Genomic DNA, 18,468 nt, shown 5'->3' on the forward strand with positions numbered 1-18,468 from the left:
GAGGCTCCTGGAAGAGACCACAGGGGGCTGAAGAGGGCTGAAGAAAGGATAGGGGATGGCAAAGGGAGATAAGGGATGGACATCACAGAGATCCTCACCTGAAGTCATGCAAATTGGCTCAGAGTAGCCTCCACAATCCTGCTCCAAAGTCCTTCCAAGAAGCCCTAAAGCAAATGGTCAGTCTGTCTTGGGACCAACCCTGACTTTCAATTTACCCTCATGGCTTCTCAGGAAGCAAGAGAAGGTGTGGAAGTAAGCCGAGTTTCCATGGTGTAGAGTCCCACAGGGCAGGAGCACTGCTTCAAGCTGGGGGCTCCAGCAGGCCTTGGACATGCCCAGACCTGATGCCCCAATTGCTAGTCCCTAGAAGAATGTCAATCCCAGACTTCAGGCTGCTAGAGGAGGTGCTGCTTACATTCAGCACAGTGGTTCTCCAAAGAATATTACCGGTAGATGTGCAAAGGGTCTCAGCTTGGGGCTGTGGAACTGTAAATACACTGGGCCTGGTGACCACAGCACACTTCAGGCAGCAGGAGTCACGTGGTCTGGCTTCTTCCACCTTCTGTCCTTCTCTTTTACTTCTCTACTCATCTCAAAATGGAGTGGAAGTTTCAATTACAGTATGGTGGGGTGAGAGGGGCATGGCTAAAAGACCTAGGTCAGGGACCAGAATTTCAAATGTTGTCCATGGCTGATTTCCTCCCATTTCCAGAGAGACATCAGATTTCAGGTGCTTTGGATCAGCCACAAGGAAGGAGCTGGGTGTGTAGTACAAGGTGGGAGGGGTTTACCAGGGGTGATTGGGAAAAGCAGATGATGAGTAGCCTTGATAGGGCAACACTGCAAAGAGAGGAGGGGCACTGGAAAGGCCAAACAGCCTGACTCCAAAGTCTCAATTCAGACAGACCCGGGTTCAAATGTCTGCTCCAACACCTATTAGCACAGTGTGTGGCATAGAGTAGGTGCTTAGTAATTCCTTGCTGAATGACTGAATAAAGGTGACCTTGGCCAAGTCATTTATCCTCTCTGAGACTCTCTGAATTCCTCATCTGTAAGATAAATAGTAGCTATTACTCTTGTTATTTCTCCTGTGGTGTCTCTCCCCACACCCATATCAGTTTGCTGGCCCATCTCCCCAACCCAGCACCACAGAGGCTGCCATACTAAGCCTCCTTCATTAAGGGTCAGAAAGGGCAGATGGGCACAAGGCCTGCTCTTTCCTCTTGTGTCCTCCCCCCACCTCCTCCTCTCCTCCTGCTTCTTTCCTCCTGGTCCCATTTGTTTACTTTTCTAACTTAGGCAAACTTGGGGTAGAATCTGGGAACACAGAGCCAAGCGTAGAAACCTCCAGTTACAACTGCAACACATACTCACATATATACAACTCACCTTCCCCTCCCCCTCCCCCACCAGGTCGGGCCTGGGCTGCAACATGAAGCTTTTGGCCCCCTAGGGACTTTTACTTGATTCAAATGTCATCAGTACCAGGGATTAGAAAACCTCTACCCCTGTTTCCCCATGCAGAGCTAGGCAGGCTCAGGGAGCTAGCTGCCTCTGGGGATTGATCACATCAGCACTGTTCCAACTCTGGAAGGTTCACTGTGAGCCAACTCCTCTGGAGTACGTCAACCAGAGAGGAAAGACAAACAAGTCTGAGCACATGAAGATGGTGTGAGGGTGATTTTACAGTAGTGGTCATGAGCTAGGCTGAGCGATCCACTCTGTAACCCACACTTCCTTGTGAACAGTGACACATATCTTCAAGATTCATTGGCACGAGAAGAACGATTTGTGGGAGCAACACATAGCTTTTCTCTGTATAAAGCTAACAGCTTGAATGGACTCTCCATAGTTTTATTTTTGTCATTTTTCTCTCTTAGAAAGTCTAATGGGCAGTAAAGATGGAATAAGGTGAGGTCCAAATCTGCCTGTGCCTCCAGTCATCCTGTGGCATATGGAATGCATCTCTATACGATGAACCTCCTCAGGTTTCATCTCCAATAGGTTAAAAATCCCACCTTTTGTGCTTCTAAGGGATGTGAGAAAGAGAGAAAGCCCAAGCTCAAAGGTTAAACAAATTCAACCAGATATGCTGGTGAACCTCCTTCCCATAGAGTGGAGCTTAATCCATCCACTCCCTCATTGCCATCCACCTCCCCCAAATAATCCTTGCCTCTGCCCCACTACCTTTGTGTTTAATGGGGGGTGGGAATGAGTGGGGGGAGGGAGGCACTGAGAGAAATGGCCAGCCTCACAGAGGTTTTATATGCAAGAACAAATGATAGTCTTGTAGGCAGGTTCAGGAAAATCTTTCAGAATGCAGAAAATTCAGCAGCCTTTCCACACTGACCATTGTCATGGCAACACACTATCTGATGGCAGCATGCGTCACCAGGCTGGAGGGGCACGGTCTCAGTATAGCAGGTTAGCCTGGCCATTTTTAGCAACATTTGGACTTCTTTCTAGCCTCATTTCTTCTAGGTTCAACTGAATTTCTTTTCGCTTCTGGACTTATGTGCTCTGCTCATTTGCATGGCTAGAACACAAGACTTTATCAATATGAAAGGGATGGTTAAATGGAAAAATCTGAAGATTCCTAGTATTCTATAGCCCTTCTACTTGCTGTCCTGGCTCCCCACCCACTCTCAGCCATCTAGTTTCTTTTCTTCTCCTCATCAATTCTTTCCTATACACAGCATTACCTCCCCCGTGCCCCCCCAACTGTGACTCATCTACCAACCCCTGCACTCTCATCATCTTCTTTTTATTGTTTTTCTATTTTCTCATTTTAATGTACAGCATCCTAGAATCTTAGGATTGGAAGGAACATTGACAATAACCTAGTATAATCACCCTCCTCCAAATGCAGGAGGCTGTCTACGATATGACAGTCAAGTGACTGTCTTGTCTCTGTTTGTATGTCTCCAGCAATAGAGACCTCATTCCTTTCTGGGCAGTCTGTTCCACTTTGGACAGCTCTAATCGTTAGAAAATTCTTCTTCCTCTTGAATGAAAATCTGCCTTTTAATAATATCTACACATGGATCCTAGATCTGTGCCCTGTGACCACATAGACTCTGTCTATGCCCTCTGCTCTGTGACAGCCTCTCAGAGATATAGAACCACATCCCCTTGGGTCTTCTTTTCTCCAAAAGCCCAGCTCCTCCAACAAGATCTCTTGGAGCCTGGGCTCCAGTCCTCTCCCCATCCTAACTGACCTCCTGGAGCATATGCTTCTATTTGTCTCCAGTTCTTTTAAAGTGAGGTCGATACTGCATTAGCATCTCTGGAGGCCACCTTGCCCTGGTGACTCACACTGACGAAACTCCCTAACTCTCTTGCAGACAAAATGCTGCAAAGCCATGTTTCCCATCTTGTGTGTGTCCAGTTGCTTTTGAGGACCCAATTCCTAGTCCATATATTTCCTCCCAGTTTAATTTCATGGCGTTGCAGCCAGAATATTGCTTTAACCTATTAGGATCTTTTAAAAAATCTTGACTTCCATGTAACTTACATATCCTCTAAGACTTTCTATTATTATTATTACTATTTTTTAACCAACCCTCAAACTAATCCTTTATTTCAAGTCTTTTCAAAATTTATTCTTCTTTTGGGTTTCTTAACCTTTCCTAGTTCTCTTCCCTTTGAATTACCTTCCTTACGTCTTCTCTCGCTTGTCATTTCCATTTCCTCAATAGCAAGATGCCACCAGTCTCTGGAGATAAGTGCTTGGGTATGTGCGCAGGAAAGCATGAGGGCATACAGATATCTGCACATACCTAGGTTTGAGCAAGTAGCTGCAGAGCCTTGTTTAGTTTCTCTGTTTCTATTGCTTTGTCTGTGCTCTACCAGGATTTAGAGACTGGATGAGGGGAAAATGGCAAGGTAGAAGGAAAAGGGGTAAGAGAAGTTGGTCCAGGATCTGAGAAGGGCAGTAGGAAACTAGGGTGGGAGCACGAGTGTTAATCGGGGCTGCAGTGCAGTGAGAAGGGCTGAAGAAGGGCCAGGAAAAGAAGGATTTTAAAGGCCTTAAAAAGGTTGGAGGAGGGAGGAGGATTTGGTTAGGAAGTGAGGACTTCTGAGGCTGGTAGCCATTGAGAGGCCAGAGGGAGGTGGCTTGAAACTACAGGGTCAGGGAAAGGCTGAGGGATGTGGGACACCTGAGAGGGGCAAAAAGCATTGCTATGAGCACAACCTTATGAGTCTATGACTCTTGAGCTTAGAAACTTTTCTCTGGTCAAAGGAGCCTGGGACGTGGAGTCCCTGCGTATGGACTCAGCTGTTGTCACAGACTTGGCTGCACTAGAGGACGGGGCCTTAATATCACCATCGGCAAAGATGCCCAGGATACAACGTGTTCCCTCAGACTAACTCTGACACAGAATAGGCCTCCCTTTCATGCTAGATTCTATTCCAACGAGGGAGTCAAAGTTAGGAGAACTGGTGCTGTCTTGGTTGTTAGATGAATAAACATGGGAATTTCACTCTCCAGGATAGGCAATGTGATACCTTTGGCCTCTTAACTTTGCAAATAATTAGGATCCAAAAAAATATGCACACGTACACACATTCAATTAAACAGGAATGTGGGTGCCAAAATGACTTTTAAAAAATGGTAGATGAAGTGAGTTGAGTTGAGAAGCAGCAGCTGGGGTTGGGAGGGGGGGTCTACCAATAGTGTCCCCAAACAGCTAGTGGACAGTGTGATCAAGAGGGTGATAACCCGATGACTGCCATTTTCCCTCTGTCCAGAGGCCAGAATAATTGGAGGCCAGCCTCAGGGAAGGGAAGAGTAGGGCAGCAGCCACATCTCCAGTGCTCTAAGTGAGACTGGGGAACCCACTCCCAGGGCTTCAGAATCACTGACTACTCACTGTGGGCTCACAGTCACTCGAGGCTCTAGTGAACCAAGGAAACGCATTGGAACAGAATGTCTGTGAGCACCCTTCACCCCTACCCCCAACCCCAAGTCTGAATTGACTTGATTTTCCCTCATCTTAGAGAGGATTTTACTGTTGCCCTTTTCAAAGGGAGAGTTCCAGGGCACACTTTAGAACTGGCTTTCCACTGGAGGTGCCTAAAGTTGAACCTTTTGTTCCCCTGAAGGTGACATTAGCTGGCCAAATGACAATCCCAACCAGAGTGACCAGTGCGGAATTCCAACAAGCTCTCAGGCCAAGAAGAGGTTTCCCTTCCAAGTCGGTGCAAAGATTAGCCACCAAATGACAAATGGTATTGGGGGAAGCCCCCACTGATGGGTCACCACAAGCTGGGTGGAATGAGGAGGGCAGGACTCGAGGGGTGGTGCTCACCTTTGATGTAGTTGAGGATTTGCTGGACTCGGTGGGGCTCATTGCGGTCTGGCCGGCAGCTTGGCGTGATTTCCAGCACATAATCAGGACCATATGCTGTGAAAAACTGTAAGGAAAAGTGAAAGGCCAAAAAACAAACTAAACCACAGAAAACCTCCAAACCAAACCACATACAAACAGAACAATCAAGAGAAATCCACCGCTACTGACAAGGTAAGGGAGGCCCAGGTGGGCAGGGCAGGAGGATGCAGCAGGAAACCGTTCCCCATTTTCAAACCTCCCATGACAGTCCACTGTGAAATTCTTTGGCTTGGTGTTCAAGGTCCTCTCTGCTCATGTCTCAACTTTTCTCTCCAGCCTCTCTATCTCCCTGCTCTCTAGCCACACTTGTCTGCTCCGGGCTCTCCCAAATGAGACTGGGCTTCGTTCCCCCACCCCCTGCCTCCCCCCGAGGATCTTTGCCATTGCTCTTTCCTGGGGTCTGCAAAGGCCCTCCCCCAACCCCTGCTGCCTGTGAAAAACCTCCCCATCCTTCTAGGCACAGCTCAAATGTCGCCTCCTTCACAAAGCTGTCCCTCATTCTCCACCAACCCCCAGAGTGTTCTGTTGGTACATCTCTTATGGCCCTTGTTCAACAAATCGACAGTGCTTGCCGGCATGTCACGTACAGGTCACTGTGCCTGCTGCTGCGGGGGCTGTGAAGATGGACAAACCCTCCTCTGGGGTCCTCTGGGTGTTCCCAAGCACGTTCTGCAGTGTGTAGAGATTTTTCAACAGCGACCTGATCTCCCTGCACTGGATTATCAACTCCTTGAAGGCAGGCAGCACCTGTGCCTTAGTCACCTCCTTAGTCCTCACAGACCAAGGCAGCTGCCTGTTAGTTTTGGTTGTCTTGAATTCCCTGACCCGGGAATGTCAAATGAGCCTGGTTTCTCTAGTTTTTCTTTCTCCGTAGTAGAGTTTATTTGTTTTTAAATTCAGGGAATCAAAATAAAGGTCTTTGGATTCTATTTCTAGTTCACTAGATGATTCCTTGTGACCTTTGGTAAGTCACAATATCTGATTCAGCTCCTCTATTAGGGCCCGCTTGGGGAAAAACACCCCATGACAAAGGGAATCATTCAATTGGGATAAGCCTTTGAATGGGAAATATGCAAAGCTACTATTTCTGTTTAGTTTTTAACAGAAATAGTATTTGTGCACACTCTCTGGAGAGAGAGCATATGGTCCTTAACATTATGTGCTTTCAATAGTGATATTGTTAGGTGGTAAGTAAGCCAGGGAAATTCAAATTCCATGGAAAAAAATGGTACAGAGGGCATGAGCAAAAGGGATCTTGCTGTGTGTCATGAATTTGATGTCATTCAAAGAGCCTCTAAGAAAATAATCCAGGGTGATTGCCATTGCCACCAAATTATCCTTATTAAGAGTCTGGATGTACATCTGGTACCATGGGAGAGGTTGTGGAACAATCTCTAGGGATTCTAACAGCATCTTTGTGGAATCTATGGGAGTAATTTGATGGGGAGATGGCTTTTGCACATCCATGACAGAAGACTCCACACATCTAATTAAAAGAAAAATGACCAAGACTGTGCCAATGCTTATAATGCTTTTTTTTTTTTTGGACTGAACTAAAAAGGCAAGAGGGGTCTAGTTCCTTCCTGCTGGGGTTATTACTCTCTGATGCCTGAAGCCCCGAATTCTGTAGATTAGAGATCATCTTTACCACATCCATATATGGAATGGACAAGAGGGGTTACCTGGGGGACACATCCAGAAACTAACTCTCCCATTCTGATCAAAGAAACCTGAGAGGTTTGTATTTTTAGCCAAGGAGGGCCCCTCAGTCCAAGCCCGAGAACCTCGTGGGCTTGACTCTGGAAGAGAAGGCTTCAAACAGGTGTGGCCCTCTCTCCTTGGACGGCCTCTCCTCCTCCAGAAGGTGTCAAGTAGTACACTCATTTCACGGGTATGGAAAGACAGGTTTAGAGAGAGCAATAGAAGAAAGGCAGCTGCAAGGAAGAAGCCACTCTGGGGGACCCAAACCCGTGGCATCAAAGTGCTATAAAAATCAGAGTCAGGGGGCCTCGCTGAGGTCTAGGAGGAGGGAATGTTCTGTCTCCATCTACGAAGATAACACTGCTGATCCTCTGTCAGCAAGGCATGTTGTGAGCTATCTGTTTCGGGCTGAGCGTCTGGAACAACGTGTCCTCATTGTGAGGGCCTGCCGCACGCTCAGCCGCGTTCTCTGGCTTTAGCCCCCTCTTGGGCCAAGAGCACATGGTTGCAAGACGGTCAGCTGGGGCCAGAACTGACTGCCACGTGAGAGCTCAGCTTGACTGGGATCAAGGCTCCTGTCCTGGCTGCATGAGCACCTGGCTTTAACTAACCCATAAATAACCCATTCTTTGCTGAAGCAGGCTGGCTGCAGGTAAGCGTGGGCTCCTAAACATCTTCCCACCTTTGCTAATCAAATATTATTCCCAGGTCCTGCTTATTCGCACTATTCTTAGGCTAGGGGACCCAGATGATTTAAGAAAGTCCTTGTTTTGTGATCCAGTTCCACATGGCAGCTGACTGGTCCTAGCCTTGGGAGGCTCTGCTTGGGGCTGAGGGAAGTGACAGGCACCGGGAAGGCAGAGGCTGTATCTAAGGCAAAGGTGGTGCGGTGCCCTCTTCCCCTCTCTGGCTCTCTCGTGGTATTTCTGTTTCTGTGTTATATTATGCTTTTAGTTTTGCACTCGTTAACTCCTTTCTACGGGACCATGAACTCTGCAAAGGCAGAAACTTCTGTCGCATTCTCTTTGTGGAGCCTGTAGAGTTGAATTTCCTTCAACCTTTACTTTAAAATTATGTTGAATTACATTAATTCACAAAAGATTTAGCTGGCCGTTCAGTTAATTCTGTGGAATAATGCAAAGAGCCAATTTATGGCATGAACAGTTTTTCGGCTCTTGAGGAAGCATGAGGAAGCATGATGAGGCGGCAAGAGCCCCAGCCTCGGAGTTAGGCAGAGCTGGATTTTCATACCCAATAGAGCTGTGTGCCTCAGGCGAGCTTCGTAATCTCTTTCAGTCCTTGCTACCAGAGGAATGATAAATCCTGACCTGGCTGGGTTGTTAGGAATCACAGAGATAATATACATTAAAGGGCCGACCACAGGGCCCAGCGCAGGGTAGGATGTCAGTACATGTGAATTCCCTTCTTCTGAGGCAAGAAGCTATTGCCTAACCAGTGCCTCACCCAGACCCTGGGGGATGTTGGGCCAAGCACTGGGGGCCCCCCACGATGCAGAAAGAAGAGCCTGTTCCTCCTGCCAGACAAAGCCCAGCAGTCCCAGTGGCTTCCCGCTTGTTTAAACCATGAGCTCCGCCTAGAGCCGGTGGAGAAACTGACTTCTCTCATAGTTTCCTGCCCTGTGCTCAGCCACTTGTTACTTACTGGCAAGGTGGAAAGGAAATCTGATCAATAAGACAAAGATGTTGGGGTGGAGGGATTTGGCCGGCAGTAGAAATAGCTCAAAGCCCCACCCTGAAATTGCCCTCCAGTGTTGAAGAGGAAAGGAAACAGGCAAGCGGCGATGCCATTCCCAGACAGGTGGAGCAGGGTATGAAAGAGCCCAGGGGGCTGGCAAGTGCAAACGGCTGGCTTTGATCTCAGCAAAGGAAGAAGGGAGGTGCTAACCCTTCTCCACCCCTTCCCCTTTTTCCTCAGTGCTCCTTTTGCTTTCTGGGTTTCCATTTATGCGTGTTTGAGGGGAACATGGTAGCAGGAATGGGGCAAATGGAAAGGATGAGGTGGGGCTGAAGGATGGGAGTGGAAGGGAATAGCACTTGAGGGGAGCAGGTCCCTTCTCGACCCAAGAGTCAATGAATAAAGAAAGGAAAATAGCTCAGTCTTGCTCGGTTCAGGCCAGCTCAATGTGCCTTTCTTGCTCACTCCCCTCCAGCTCTTGCTCATGCAATGCAAACAGCATACGCTTAGATATTTGGTCAAGAAGATATTCAGAAGAAGCCTTAAGGTTGTTGTTATGCCTTCCTAATCCTATGTGGTCACAGGAAACCAAACCACAAACCCGGCACAGCCAATCCTTTTATCCTTCCTTTCAACATTTATTAAGTACCTACTGACTAGGTGTCAGTAGGTACTTAATAGATACTTTATTAAGTACCTAACCTGATTAGGTTAGTCACTGGGGTGCAAAGATTGTAAGATATGCTTAGTAGGAGGGGTCAGTATGATGAGAACAGTATGATGAGAGGTATAACAATAATACTAAAGTCACAAGTAATAACAGTTAATGTTTTTTCTCTTTTTAAAAATTGAAGTATAGTTGATTTACAATGTCGTGTTAGTTTCTGATGTACAGCAAACTGATTCAGTTATACGTATATATGTATATATATATTCTTTTTCAGATTCTTTTCCCTTATAGATTATTACAAGATATTGAGTATAGTTCCCTGAGCTATACAGTAGGTCCTTGTTGGTTATCTATTTTATATACAGTAGTGTGTATATGTTAATTCCAAACTCCTAATTTATCCCCCTCTTCCCCCTTTGGTGACCATAAGTTTGTTTTCTATGTCAATAACAGTTAACAGTTAATATTGATTAAGGCTTCTTATGTGTCAGGCACTTAAAGTGTCTGCACACTTTTTAGGGACTGACAATTCTCACAACCAACTCATGTGGAGGTTCTAGAATTACTACCATTTTAAGATGAGAATCTGAAGCACAGAATAGTCAGATAACTTGACAGAGGTCACACAGCTAGCACGTGTGGTGTGAGATTTGAACCCAGGTCATTCTGGAGATCAGCACTACCCATAGGAGCCTCTAAACTACCCCAGAGGAACTGACTGTGTAGGGCGGGGTCTGCAAAGGGGGCCTGGTGGGTGGGAGGCATTCCCAAGAGAGCCTGGGCAAGAGCAGGGACTGTGGAATGGAACAGCATATTTAGCACAATTTGATGTTGCTCGAGGGTAGGGCATAAGGAGGATCAGGACACGAGGCTGGGGAGGCAGCATGAGTTTCACGGTAGGTGCTGCGTGTTCCCCACACCAAGGCATTTGGCCTGATCCCAGACTAGAAGGTCCACGAGGGCCGAACATTCTTTTGCTCCCCAATGTCAGTGCCAGTTCCCAAAACAGTGCTTGTCCCTAGGAGGTGGCAAGTAACTATTTGTGGCATAAGTGAATGGAAACTTGGGGGAGCTTGGAAATGAGGGGATGAACAGGTCAGCTGGGCACTTGAGAGGACTCAATGGCTACAGTGTAGAGAATGGAATGGAATCTGAGGGGAGGAATGCAAATAGGGAGACCAGTGACAAGGTTGGTGCTAGAGCCATGTTGAGTGGTAACAGGGCCTGAGCCAGAACAGTTGTGGGAGGAACCGAGAGTGAAAAACTTAAAAGATAGCATCAATAGGACTAAACAGTGAGTTGGATGTGGGAAGTAAGGCAGAAGAGAGAGTCAAGGATTTCCCACGGTGTAGGAGGTACAGTGACAGGGTGAGGAATACAAGCAGAGGACAAGGGTTTGTGGTGGGGTGTATATGTGTGAGGGGGGTTCAACGGGGAGCATGTTTAGGGTCAGAATCGTGATGATACAGTGGTCTGTAATTCAGGTGAGAGGTTGGGCCTAAGATACAGAATATGTGTTATAGATTTGGGAGTTATCAATGACATAAAGGAATTGGATGAGAATTGCCAAGGAATTGCCTTGGCCAGCATGGGAGGCTTCCTATAGAGTAAGAGAAGAGAAGAGAGGTGAGGAAAGAATCGTGGGGAACAGCCAACACTTCAGAGGTGGACAGAGGGAGATGAAACAGTTCTGGTGATGATTTGAGATGTTGCAGACAGCTAAAGTAAAAGGAGGGTGGTCTTCCGATTTGTCCATGGGAAGATCTTTGCTGCAGCAAAGTCAGTGGAGGGTGTGGACAAGGCCTGACTGGAGGGGGCTGAAGAGGTGATGGGAAGAAGTAGAGGTAAGAATGATGGGGACTTCCCTGGTGGTCCAGTGGTTAAGACTCCGCCCTTCCAATGCAGGGGGTGTGGGTTCGATCCCTGGTGAGGGAACTAGGATCTCACATGCCATGTGGTGTGGCCAAAAATATATAAATAAATAAAAATTAAAAAAAAAAGAATGACGGTAAGAATACACACATACACTCTCCTTTTTTTAAGAGTTTGGTACAGGGGTGGGACTGGAGTAGGGTGGTATTTTAAGATGGGAGGGTCTTAAAAGTATATTTATAGGCTGAGGGGAAGAGCCCACAGGATGGGAGTCAGAGGCAGCCTGATAGGGATTTTGAGTTGTTTATATCTGTCTTTCTAGCTCCTTAGCCAGAGTGCCACAAGGGAAGAATACTGTTGTATTCATATTTCTATTACCTACAGCTCCTAGCATAGGGCTTGGAAAATAATAGGTACTCAATTCATGTTTGTTGAAGGAATGAAATTCTGAAGACATGCACATCCAGTAGGGAGAATCAGGGTCTTGAAGGATGGGCGATTGCAAATAGGCAGGGATGGGGTGGGGTTGGAGGGTAGTTAGTGGAGGCAGGACAAGTCTGGGAAGTTGGCTAAAGTTCTAGAAGGAGAGCAAGGGAAGCCTTGAACCCCAGGTTGAGGAGACAGGACTTGATGTGACAGGCATATCAGGACTGGAGCTGTGCCTTAGGACACCTGGGAACAGTATACAAAGGCTGGATGACCAGTGTGGAGGCCACTGCCATAGTTCAAGGGGGAGATAGCAAGGGCTTGAACAAGAGTGATTGCTGTGGGGATGGAGAGGATGGGAAAGAGACATTGTGAAGGTAGACTTCCGAGGACTTTGGTAAGTGGTTGGCTGTGGAGGAAAGAGAGCAGGGGAGGTCAAAGTTGACTCCTAGGTTTTGAGTCGGGGTAAGTAGGAGAATCAGTGCCAGTGATAGAGCTGGGATAAAGTAGTAGGAAGAGCTAGTCTGGCTCAGGGAAGGGGATGGGCTTGGGTTTCGTGGGTTTGAGATGACAGTAGGATATGTGGGTCACTCCGTCTAGCAGGCAGCTGGAGATGTGATGATGGTGTGTGGAAGTGAGGTCATGGCTGAGGACTAATGTAGTAGGGAGATAAAAAGAGCCAGTAACTAGGCAGAAAAAGAGCAACCAGAGAAGAAGAAACAGAATGGTAAAGTAAAATCTCTTAGAGCCTTAGGGATGACATTCAGCATGAGAAAGATGCCTAAAGGAATACACTTGCCACACTGGCAATAGACTCCTGCGGCTAAACTAACATCCCTCCCTCCTAGTCAGTATAAAAAGCCAGACCCCTTTTTATAATACTCCAAAAAGCTCTCAAAATTTTTATTGCTAACTCAAGGTTTACCCCTTCCTAGAAGTTAGACTTGATCCTATCAGGGTAAGCCCAAGGTTGATGCCAATCCCTCTTACAGACCCCTGAGGCTTTGCTCTGTCATCAGCTAGGGAGGTCGTGCTGGTGATTGTGATGTGGGCCCTGGCCAGGAAGAGCATTTCTTGTCTTGACTCACCCTGGGAACAGAACTCATCACAACAAGAGTGACAGAGCATCAGCACTTTGAACCATAACATGGTCTTGTAAGATGCTTCTCAACCTTTCTTATGTCACCAATTACTCCATCAAAGAACCTGGGCCCAACCATGATGGAAACAAAAAAGCCCTCTTTTCCCCAGAAAAACATTTCTATTTACAGGAAATTCAGTTATTACATATATCACTTATGGTACATTTTAAGGACACAAAATTGCAGTGGTATTATTGGGAGTAAATTTTATTGCCATGGCTTTACAACACAAACAAACAAAAATAATAACGCCGTTAGTCGTTGGACTGAACTGGCAGGAAGCAGCACATCAAAGGCGATTGCTTGTAGGCAGGGGAACGGGGAATTAGGATTGTCCAGAGCATGACTGAGAGGTCGGGGAGATGTGGGCTACTGGAGACAAGATGTTACATGTGGAGTGGACACGAGGATGGAAACCCAGAGCCCCGTCTAGACTGTATCTGTATCCCACCTGTGGAGCTCATCTCACAACTTGAACAGGGTCCCTACTTAAGAAGTGCTTCATGGTGAGGCATACACCAGTGCCAAGAACTGTTTGAATGAATAAGTGAATGAATAAATAAGGCATGGAAATAGTTTCATTATCCAGAAGTTTTAATGGTATTTTAACTATTGGTATAAAAAATTTTATTAAGCAAAATAATCAGGTAAACCTGGGAACTCTTAGCTCATTTGAGCACCGATTATATTTAAATGAAGAATATGCCCAGTATTAACTAGTCTTATCTCATTAGCTAAAGTACTTAGAGGCTTCATGAACACACACACATATATAGCCCTTTAGTGTACTGTGTATTCAGTAAGGTTCCTATGTTAGTTAACCCACAGTAGTGTGTGTGTGTGTGTGTGTGTGTGTGTGTACACGCACATGTTCTATTAGGTGCTGAACATTATTCTAGGTTCTTGAGGGGAAGCTGAGTACAAACAAAGAATAAGTTCTGGTGACTGCTCTTGAGGAGATGAAGATCTAAATGAGAAAGATAATTACAGGAAGGGCAGAGGAATAAATCTAAGCTTAACTGTGTGGTACTGGCTAGAGTACAGTAAACTGTCCTCACACGTGTGGGTCACTGGACAAGTGAGGTGGCTTGTAGAAAATCACAGTGCTAAAGTAACAGATGTGAACTTGAACCCATGGCTTAGGACTTTCAGTCCAGTGGGCTTTCCATCACAACAGGAAGCAAAAAGCATAGTGGTTAAAGAATGAGATTTCTGGAGTCATAGGGGATGAGCCCTAAATCCTTGCTCCACCATTTACTAGCTGTGTGACCTTAGGCAAGTTACTTAACTGTTCTGTGCCCTGGTTTTCTTTGTAAAATGGGGATAATAAGAGAAGGTACTTGTAGAGTTGTGACAGTAAGTTAATTCATGTAAAGCACATAGAACAGTGCCTGGAGCATAGTAAGTGCTCAGTAAATGTTATTATTAAATGATAGATATTATTATTATTATTTATTGTGCTTTATCAACTGTACAAAGAAACAGGAGTTCTACATATAATGGATAGTAGCAAAACTGAATTTCTTTACTAATGTCCATTCAGAGTGAATGAGGGTGAACTTGTGAAGAGCTTACCCTGTATTCCAAAACTCTGAAGCCAGAAAGAGGGTAGAGAGAACAAGAAGAGAAGGATCCAAATGAATGAGACTAAGAAAAATGGAAGAGGACTTCTCTGGTGGTCAGTGGACTCCACGCTTCCAATGCAGGGGATGTAGGTTCGATCCCTGGTCAGGGAACTAAGATCCCACATGCCGCACAGCCAAAAAAAATAAGCAAATTGCAAAAAAAAAAGAGAGAGAGAGAGAGAGAAAAATGGAAGAGAGGAGGAGGGAATGAGAACTTGGAAGTGGCAGGAAAGAGGCAGGGGGACAGAGGTGACAGAAAGGAGAGGAGATAAAAACGTGTGTATGGGGTAAATTGGCAAGGAAGGGGAGGCACAGAGGAGGTGGCAGAGGAGACAAGGGCAGGGTGGCTGCCACTTCACTAGGGGGACTCCCTGCAGGCCAAGGCTTTCCTTCAGGGTGTGGTTTCAAGGGGTTTGGGGGAAGGGCCCTGGCCAAGACTAATACCTTCCCCACATTACGGCTGATCCTCAAATTTCCACTATTAGAGAGAATTCCTCCTTCATAAATATGTGCAGGGCCAACTCTGGTTATACCATATGTCTCTGTTGATCAAATGAATATTTTGGAAACAAGCCTACACACAAAGCTTTTTTACATCAATTTTTCCTTTAGCCAAGGGTGGGGATAGAAGAAGGAAGAGTACAGGGATATTGCTTTACCTGGCTTGCTGCTGGACAAGTACTAAGATGACCTTAAGAAAATGGATTCTGGGACTTCCCTGTGGTCCAGCGGTTAAGATTCTGCGCTTCCACTGCAGGGGGCGCAGGTTTGATCCCTGGTCGGGGAGCTAAGATCCTGCATGCCGCGGGGTGCGGCCTTAAAAAAAAAAAAAAGAAATGGATTCTACTAGAGGATTGTAAGTGCTGCCTTGGCCCGATCCTTACACTACTTCAAGCAACTGCCCTCTCTGTTCCTTCACTGCTAAACTTCTTAAGATCTCTTTTTTCTTCAGCGCCTTGACCTCTTCATTTCTCAGACACTTCAACATGCTGCTGTCTGAATTCTTCCCCACACCTCCACTGAACTGTTTTCTAGAAGAATGGCAAAGAGATTTTAGCTTGTTGGCAACTCTGATTGATTGGTAGTAGCTGCTTGGGGGTACTATGTTGAGAAGGATTCTGAGGCTGTGTCTAGGTTCAGCAGGAAAATGTGCCCAAATCAGTTTGTCAAGTAATTCATGGGAATACATGGTAGGCAGGGTGGGGGCTGGAGGGATGTAGTCATATGTGCCCTATATTTGCTATTCCTGCCTTAGGAGACCAAGAGCGACCCCCTAATTACCCAACCTAATGTCTTCTTTTCAGTGATCGCTCACCCTATTTGATCTCTCTGCAGCACCTGTCATCAACTACTGCCTCATCTTTGGCACTGTCTTCTCTCTCATCACCACTCCTCTCTCTGTTCCTTGTCAGTCTCCTTCCCTGGATCATTTTCCTTTACCTATCTCTTAAACGTAGGTGCCCTCAGGTTGTCCTCTCAGCTCTTTTCTCTCTCTCTGCAAGAGTTTACACTCTCTGCTGTGGTTTAAATCACTTCCATGCAGAGATCCTAAATTTTTGGGTTCAGTGTTTATCCCTGGCCTCTGACTTGAATTAATAATTGTCTGCCGGACATTTCTACCTGGAAAACTTGAATTCTTGGTACCTGATGCTTACTGTGTTCTAAGTTGAGCTAATTCAGTATAACTCCTTCAAAGAGAATGTTCATCTTCTCTTTTTGTTCACTCAGCACCATAGGTGAGACCCATCATACAATAAGCTACTCAGCAAAGATTTGAATTTATGACCCTGAATGGATCAGTGTGCTTATGTTTTGTTTAGAGGCACTGGATTTTGTGCTTTCAAAATACCCCAAATGATATGGGATTAGGGGATAGAGATTAGGGGATTTCTATCTCTGGGAGATATTCCCATTGTTTGACGAACAATGATTTTTCTTCTTGCCAGTTGTCAGATGAAGAAAAACATATCTCACTGGGTGCAAGAAGATAGGGAGAGGCATAGGGTACTCCCAAGACTGGCACTATCTCTAAGGGGACAGCCAGACAGCATGCAATATGCTTGGGGTATTATTTGAAAACACTCACTGGTTATCTTCTGAGGCAGGATGCAGGGTGGGGAGATGCTAGGGAGACAATGATGAAGCAGACAATCCCTGGCCTTGAGGAGCCTGCAGTCTAGTAGAGAAGGCAGAGAGGTGCAGGAAGAACTATGATGAGATGAACACTACAGGTGAGTCATTTCTCTGGAGCTATGGGAACTCAAGTGGGAATTCTGAGTGTGGGGCTGGGTGATGCGTGATGGGAAGCAACTGAACTGGTCTCGAAGGACGAACGAGATTTAAATAGGAAGGGAGAGAAGGTAAGAAAGGCAGAAGGAGCAGAATGAAGACAATGAAGATACGTTCTAAACAAGTCATCAAAAATTAATTTATGAGAAAGAACAGAGTACAGGGTCATAAGTAGCACCAGCACAGCTCTGTAAGCAACTTTCTTGTCTTCTCTGAATAGCACATCGTTCCTTTGTGATGGACAATGATAGGTTGATGGGCTTGGCAGAGGCAGAGGAAAAGTCATGGATGGACTTGATATTCTATCAGAGTAGGATTTCTGTCTGATATATCCATCACAGTGGTTAATTGGGAGCAAATCAGAGTTGAACTTGCTTATATCCTATTGATTCATTTGTTCCCTCATTCGCTTGATACCAATGTCTCCCAAGGACTCCTGTGTACCAGGCTCTGGGTGCGAAGAGATGACTGAGACTCAGCCCCTGCCCCCAAGGAGTGGATGGCGAGGCAGCTGTGCAAACAAGCAGCTCTAACGCTCTGCGGTAAGTGCCATAATAGACATGCAGGCAAGAGCTCCTGGAGTCCAGAGGGAAGATAAAGCAAAGCTGTGCTCTCTGAGTCAGCCTCTAACCGATTTCCCTGTCTCCCCTCCCTCCCTGAGTTTTCCGTCCGAAATTCAGATCTGATCATGTCATTCCCCCTGCTTAAAAACCGTGGTTGGCTCCCCACGGACTGTAGGACCCAGTCCAAACTCTCAGGCAGGACATACAAAGGCCTTCACAGTCTGGCGCAACTGACTCCTCCAGTCTTATCTCACACCACGGGCCAGGCTCTGGCCTCCACACTGTAGCCACACTGCACTGGAGTGTCTCTCCTACTCCTCCTTATCTGGTCAAGTCTTCTGCTTCCCTTGCACCCCTGCTAAATGTTGCTTCTCGGCTGCACTGGCCCCAACCGCCCCCGATGGAGAAAGTTCCTCCTCTGCTTTCCCACAGCTTGCTGTCAACCTCTCTATTCTAGTACTTATCACACCATAGTGTAATTGTTTCTCTATGTGCCCATCTCCCCCACCAGGCCATGGTCTCCTCAAGGTTGGGAACTGGGCATTATTCTTTTTCTTATCCTTGAGATTTTGTCCGGGCCTGGCATATAGCAGGTGCTCCATCCATCTTGGAAGAGTGAATGAATGACTCTGACACTGGCCACTTGGGTCTGGTCATTGTCAGCAGCTAGCATTACTTAACATGAGAGATGCATAAAAATATGAAGGGCAGCCAGAGTAGCTAAAAAACAGGCGGCTTTAGTCACATCATGAAAAAAACAAGAGATGGAGGAGACAATGCTCCCACTCAGGCTTTAACTAATGACTCTCCCTTCTGAGCAGCCCCTTCTTGTCTGCCCTCCCGTTCACTTTCAAAAACCCAGTGATTGAAATCATTCTAATTATTCATGGTCGGTGGCATATCCAGGAAACAGTTTACAAGCAATTAAAATACGCCAAAATAGATTTATGCAGGTTGAACCTGATCCTGCTGGTAAAAAGGGAGTAAATGACTTACATCTTGGAGGGGTATTTGCTTCCTGAGGTTGCTCTTTATCGCTCTTTACTGTACTAGCGTGGGACTAACACGGGAAACATTTGGAGGTCCTTCTTA

The 18,468-nt window shown here is 46.3% G+C and overlaps 1 protein-coding gene across 5 annotated transcripts in view; it reads right to left on the reverse strand.

Annotated features, from left to right (window-relative positions):
* HDAC8 (histone deacetylase 8) overlaps positions 1-18,468 on the reverse strand; it is a 243,865-nt gene that overhangs the window by 18,366 nt on the left and 207,031 nt on the right. For 3 of the 5 annotated variants that reach the window (XM_073799285.1, XM_033848988.2, XM_033848989.2), the window contains one exon: positions 5,313-5,418. The exons of 1 other annotated variant lie outside the window; for it this stretch is intronic. In XM_073799285.1, coding sequence (XP_073655386.1) covers positions 5,313-5,418 — 106 coding nt within the window. Of the gene's footprint in view, positions 1-98; positions 1,050-5,312; positions 5,419-18,468 lie in introns of all 5 variants that reach the window. One more of the 5 variants, XR_004524350.2, reaches the window with a different exon arrangement.

The sequence above is a fragment of the Tursiops truncatus genome, chromosome X (genome assembly GCF_011762595.2).
Source record: "Tursiops truncatus isolate mTurTru1 chromosome X, mTurTru1.mat.Y, whole genome shotgun sequence".
Lineage (NCBI taxonomy): Eukaryota > Metazoa > Chordata > Mammalia > Artiodactyla > Delphinidae > Tursiops > Tursiops truncatus.